The 6,810-nt window shown below is 36.1% G+C and overlaps 1 protein-coding gene across 1 annotated transcript; it reads left to right on the top strand.

The window, feature by feature from the left end:
• The first annotated feature begins 578 nt into the window (after positions 1-578).
• Positions 579-6,018, top strand: LOC108664912 (serine/threonine-protein phosphatase 6 regulatory ankyrin repeat subunit B). The gene is made up of 8 exons (XM_018151609.2): positions 579-597; positions 1,098-1,348; positions 2,245-2,364; positions 3,485-3,692; positions 4,027-4,178; positions 4,388-4,588; positions 4,890-4,991; positions 5,904-6,018. Exons 1-8 carry the CDS (start codon positions 579-581, stop codon positions 5,991-5,993), a joined length of 1,143 nt encoding a protein of 380 aa, XP_018007098.2. The 3' UTR covers positions 5,994-6,018.
• Positions 6,019-6,810: the final 792 nt, after the last annotated feature.

Here is a 6,810-nt window from a genome sequence, read left to right as displayed (position 1 = left end):
GCAATGACGGATTAGGTTGGCTCAAATTTAAAAGCATGTGAATTCTTAGCAGCTTTGCATGCTGTAGAAATAGCCAAATCACCATACTTTTTCAGTCCTATTTTGTTCGAGCAAATTAATTTCTACTTCTTTGTTCTGATTGAACTTCTGCATGCTCTGTCATTGATAATTAATGTACAATTAATATTGGTTATAATCAATAGTGCCTAAATTGTTTAACAAGAAATCTAACATACACTTTCTTTCTAAAATTGCTCAACTGAGATGCTTCTTGGAATGTTCCTTCAATCGTTTTAAAACTGTTGTAAAATTCAGTAAGACTTAATGAAAAAAATCATATTTCGTACAGAATGTGAATTTTAAGTCTCGTGTCTTTCAAATAATCGAGTATAAACTAAGAAATCAGATTGACAAGCCTCAGAAGCCATGCGACAAACGAAGGAACATCCTATGTTGTCTAGAACTACGAGTATTTGCTGAATCTCAGACGATATTTAGGTTGTTAATGCAATGTAATTCATTGTTAAAAAGGAGTTGAATACAAATATTAAATATAATTGACTATGTATTGAGTGGCAATGGATGTAACTTTTACTGGTAATCAGAAAACTCACGCATGCACACTAATTTTCTTCTCAATAACCTTTGCTCATTAATCGGTTAACCTGTGATTTATGGGAGCTACTGTCAACTGCTCCAATTTTTTAATTTGCTGCATGTTTAGTCTAGATTTAATATCCTTATTTTATTTGATTAATCTTTTACGCTTCTTGATCAAGTTCCATGGTAAATAGAATCAATCCTCTGGAATCATTTTCAGTTATCTAATTTTAATTTGGTTAATACCATTTTAATTTGGTTAATACCAATTTTAATTTGGTCAATACCATTTTAATTTGGTTAATGCCACGATGATCTGATGAAGATTAAGTGTAACACTCGCAGTTAAGCGATGCTTAAATCTTTTTATTTAATTTTCTTGGTATCCCATTGTTCACCTCTGAATTAGATGCTCATCTTAGAACTAAATTGACCGTTTACAACCGAAAACTCAGATGTTATAAATAACTTACAACATATACCAACATCAAATACAGAAAACGAAGAGGGAGAAACACAGAATCAAGATGGTGAAGATGGAGACCAGCAGCGAGATGAAGAAGGTGAAGACGAGTACGCAGAAGAAGATGTAAACGCAGGAAAAGAAGATGTAAACGCAGGAGAAGAAGATGTACACGCAGGAGAAGAAGATGTACATACAGAAGATGTAAACGCAGGAGAAGAAGACGAGTTATCGCGAGAGAACGGAGACACGGAATTCATCGCCGACGACGCCAAATACTCCAACGTTGGGACCAGTGACGGCGAATATCTCTCAAGTGGTCAGTAATTTCACCCCCATGTTGTAGAACACGTTAAAAATATTAAAATTTCAGTGGGAATAATATAGTGGTTTAGGATAGATCACCTTCATGTTGCCTGCTAAGAATTTTTGCTTTTATCAGTGATATTGCTTGAAATGTATGTATTCCACCTATATTCACATTGATAAATGGAAGATTTTTTTTCTATTCATGAGAAAAAAATCTCATGTACAACAAAATACCGTCCTAACCCGCAGAATTAACCGCCTAACGCGCTTTTTAATTTTATTATCATATTATTACCATTATTATTGAGGATAATTTTATTATCGGTAGCACTCGGCGACACGTTGACCAAAAGCCTAGCGGAGGTGAACGCCGTCCGACCGTAAATATATTAATTAAAATAGTGACGGACAATTTGCTTGCGTATCGCGAAATGAAGTTAATTAATGAGGCTAGCGCGAAATTACTCTCAGGGAATACAAGGACATTAAAAGCGAGATTTGACACGTTTTATATGCAAAGTTTAGTCATTGTCGGAAGTTATTTCACGCCTCTCATGTAATACAAAAAAGAGCAATTCACATCCGATTCCTCGTTTAAATTGATTTTCTGTACATTCATTACCAGTATTTTATGCCAATAACCGCTTTTAAGTTAATGAATTTGAAAATATAATATTTGTAATTAACGGGAATTTTCATTGATCATTACGTATGTAAGTTGTCGATTTTTAACTTTTTTTCATTTTCATAGCATATGTCCTCCTAAAAATACGAATACTGATTTGTTTTATCATTTCTGAAATGAATATTGAAATCGTATTTCTTATCATTAGAACATTTTATTCTTTTTTTGAACTTGTTTTTCGTTGCAGAAACTGGCAGCATCGCGACCTAATTCAGGCTCAGGAAGCTCTACGAGGTCCTCCATAGCCAAGCAGACCGCCTTCAACGACAGCAACAGCAGCGCTAGTCTTCGCAAGAGACATGTTCGGGTGTGTATACCGGTATTTTCGTAGAGAACATCTGACCGGATATGTATAGTATAATTGTTGCACAATACTTGTCCGGGTGTGTAAAATTTAATTTTCGAAAAACTTGATCTAGTTGGTACAGTATTATTTTCGGAAAATGTATGTCCGGGAGTGTACAATATTATTTTCGAATGAGAAATATGTAAGTGTGAACCCTATAATTTTTGCAAAAGAAATCTACTGGAGGGTCACCCCATATTTTCCACAGTGAGCTGACAACAAGTTTTTTTCTTGTTCGTGGCATTTTTACGTTTATTCCACATCATACTTTTAGTATTGCAAGTGATAGTAATTGCAGAAAATCTGACTTGAAAACGGGACTCGCGCTCCACATGGTTTTTTGCATTAGGCAGCAGCTCTGCCCCCGACCTACGACAGTTTGGATTTGGTAAATCTTACATAAATGTTAACGCTCACACTCGTGATCAAATATTTTTCGCCGATGGGTTCAAGATAATTGGGGAGCTGAAAGAATGTAGGCAGAACTTGTCCTCCTTTGAAGCATATTTGTACCCTGATTGTGCCACCGAGTCGCACTTTCCGGTAACTTAAAAATGTAGGAATTTTTATAATTAATAATTTTAGTTGCTGCAATTAAAATAATATCAGGTTGATAATTTGCAAATGACTCTGCTTCCTAATGAATTTTCAATATTCAATTACGTTTTTTCCCATGCAAAGTATACACAGATGATGATGTATATTCCCATGATGGATACACAGAAGTTTTAAATAGTCTGCTTTTAATTTGTTCAACACGTTTTGAAGTAGAAGAATGTTACTTCAGATTCCCTCTGCGACTATTATAGATCCTTTTACTGACGGAACTCGAGTCGTAACACTAAATGTTACTAACATTTTGAGTTTCTCTTCATGTAATATTGTCCTGAAATGTTGCACCGTTCCAGTATAAAGCTAAGTTCATCTTTTTAGCGTCTTTTCTCATTTAGGAAAAAATGCCCTATTGTGCTCGTCATGTCCGTCCGTCCGTCTGCCTTTGACTTCGCGTTTTCGTCCACGAGAAAATGCGCTCTCTGTCACTCACTGCAATGAGTACTGAGTTATATTTTTTCTTCCGTAGGACCGGATGGGCAGAAACGCCCTACACTTGGCAGCTGAGAAGCCGCACGATCCTGGCGTCTTCGAGCAACTCGTGCGCGCCGCGGGCCCCAAGATGCTTGCCGAGCGCGACGCCTCCTACAGGACGCCTAGGGACATCGCCCGCTCGCTTCAACACCACGACAACGTCAAGGAAATAGACTTCTACGTCTGCAGTCTCGCTGCAGAAGGTGTGAATAATAAAGGTTTTTTTCAATCTGGATGATTTATTCATTTAGAAGAAATATAGATATACTTTTCCTGTTCAGCCACATACGAAGTTTGAATGATAAATGAGCTAGTCAATCTGGAGTTCCATGCAAAATTTTACAGTTATTCCTTTCTTTTCTTGTGCCTATTCCTCAAAATACAAAGTTTGAATGGTGAAAGAGCTTCTTAATATGGGAGGTCATCCCTTTTTTGTAAATTAATCATTACTGATCAAAACATTGTAACCATTATTTCTCAAGTGCATCAGCTTGACCTTAATTCAAAGAACACATATTTTGTTATTATTTTCTATAGACAAAGTTGATGAGCTGCGATACCTGGTGCTGCAAGGCTACACAGATCTCTTCGATGCCGAAGATGCAGACGGCGACGACATCTTTGCGGTGGCTGACAAAAACCAGCGCAAGAAAGCAGCTGTCATGTTGCAAGAAGCATCCGTTTACGAGGTATGCCTACGTTACAACTGCATCCAGCCTTCAACTTCTGAAACTTCTCTCACGTATTCAAGGTTTCCCTCTTCTTTTGTTTTCAAGCTAAAAAATAAGTATTTGAGGTTTCCTGATTTTATTTCAGACCTCATGATTGAAAAATAAGAATATATATCACTTGCGGCAAGATTTTTTGGCCCCGTCTGTAGTATTTCCGCGCGTGACAGGAACGGAGAGAGTGGATGAACCGCGCGATCACCGTGGGGTCGCTGCCGCACGTGCAATACATCGCAGACGCCCCTGACGTGATCATAGGACGTGACACGAAGGGACGGCTTCCCATACACCTTGCCACGCTCCTAGAGAGGAAGGACATCATGAACTTCCTTGCTAACAAGGCCCCCGTCACCCTCTCCGTCGGCGACAACGTAAGAATCGCGCTTACTAATCGTGACGAATTGACTAGCTTGAACTTTAAGGTAACGTATTATGGCTCTTAATTCCATTTCAAATTCGCGCTAAGAATTTTCAGCTTAATTTTATTTTATTCATCAATTCAGATGAAACTTGATGCTTATATATTTTAGTTTAAATTTATTTTCTTAAATTTTATTTCTTATTTTCTTACATTTTATTTACTTTATTTGTTTTCTTTTTATACATTTTAGTTTAAATTTATTTTCTTAACGTAAAAGGTGTAACTTATCACCAATTTTGATGGATATGCAGCTCGGCCGCACGCCTCTCCACTATGCCATGGCAGTCGAGGGGGTCGAAGAGGTTGCCAAAATCCTCATACAAGCTGGAGCAAAGCGCACCATCAAGGACCTGGTGAGTGTTCAGTCCAGATGCCATCTAATCTCTTATCAAAACCTGATGAATCGAAGCAAACGTGCAGAATGAAAACAACTCAATTGATTTATATTTGAAATTAACTATCTTCCCTGCTGACGACAGCTAGTGTTACTTTTTATGCATGCTAATTACACTACACTGACTTCTGTGTCCCTGTATCGGGTAATTTTAAAAATTCTACTCTCTAATAACTAAAGCATATTTTTCGATTTTCCAAAATCTTTGCCTTTAAAGTTTTTTAATCCAATAAAAAGAAACAGGCATTTGAGTGTAACAGGCCTTTCGTGTATACGAACTATTATGACGAACTGCAAAATAAAGCGGACTTTTCTGAAGCCCTGTAATTAATTTTTCTATAGAAGTAAAATAATTGAAGCACCAAAGATATATGATCCATTATAAGCACAAATGCCACTTTGAGTGCTTATATAAACTTAAACTGAAAAGTTTTGGAATATTCCTTGCAACGGTTCTGTTAAAAGTGAAAAAATAATTCCCAAGGAAATAAAGTCCGCAAAACTGCTTTTTACCATAAAATTCATTCAAGATCGTTGCTTACAAACTATAATTCGCATGATAATTCTGACAGGAACTTCAAAAAATCTCAATGTTTTGACGCATATCTGGATGCTCAAACATTTTCTCGACTGGATGAAAGAGACTCGGCGATTAAATTTTTGTATATTATATACGTATATCCACAAAATAAAATTAGATCATAATTTCATGACATTGATTATAAATGTCCTCCATTGTTTTAGTAAGTTTCTTCCGTCTTCGTTCATTTCATTCTCAATTAATTTGCTACACATCGCTCATTTATCTTTTGATGAAAATTATCAAAGAGTTACTTAAATTACAGCAATGTTTTTATTGTGTGTTGTACAGAGAGGCAAGATGCCGAGCTTCTACTTCATGAAACGTGACGAGATCATCCAGATGATGAACGAGTTATATGAGCAAGAGAAAAAACAATAATGTTAATAATAATAACATAATAATAGTTATTTGTCTTAAATGGGTGACTATCTTATTGTGCTTGTCATTGTTGTTATCGGTTGTTTATTTCATGTGGTATTATACGGTTAAATGTGTATTTAACGTAATCTACATGCTCTATGCAGTAACCTGTACTTATGTAACATTGCTTAGTAATGGTGAATTGATAAATTCAGCTGTCTTTTGTGATTGTTTGTCTTGTTTTTGCCTGGATATCGTACATGTCAGGAATCCGGTGTTAAGCATGAAGGGTATGGAGGTAAAGACCCTAGAAATTAGACCAGTTCATCTATTGTGCGACTCCCGAATGTACTGTACTTATGACCAAGTAAAATTCTGACTAAGTTTCGTCGGAATATTTTAGTTTCTGATATCTGTTATGTTTTTTCTATCACCTACAACAATGGGTGGATTGATTAGCATCAACTGCGGTAGGATTATTAATCAATCAGTTACAATTTACTGCGGTAGATTGATTAGTATTAACTGATTCATTAGTATTAACTCGTGTTTTACAATCAATTTGGCACTGCACCTGTATTGCAATCTTCGACCAATTTATTTTAGATCATCCCTTGATAAAATTTAGCCCAAAATTAAGATTTTTTTTTTTTTTCTTCGTCGTTTACTCTAGATGATTAATTATTATCGTCTAGGTCTTGAAGGAAAATTTTTTTTTATGTAAAAGCATTTAAATATTACACTTGTGTGCTACGAATATTCTTAATGTTGGTGTTTTGCTGAGCGACATAATATATCATGAGACGCAACCCATCCGATGTCCATGCGGTAGATA

This window comes from Hyalella azteca, unplaced genomic scaffold (genome assembly GCF_000764305.2).
Source record: "Hyalella azteca isolate HAZT.00-mixed unplaced genomic scaffold, Hazt_2.0.2 contig5287, whole genome shotgun sequence".
Taxonomy (NCBI): domain Eukaryota; kingdom Metazoa; phylum Arthropoda; class Malacostraca; order Amphipoda; family Hyalellidae; genus Hyalella; species Hyalella azteca.
This window is presented reverse-complemented; position numbering and strand designations above follow the sequence as displayed.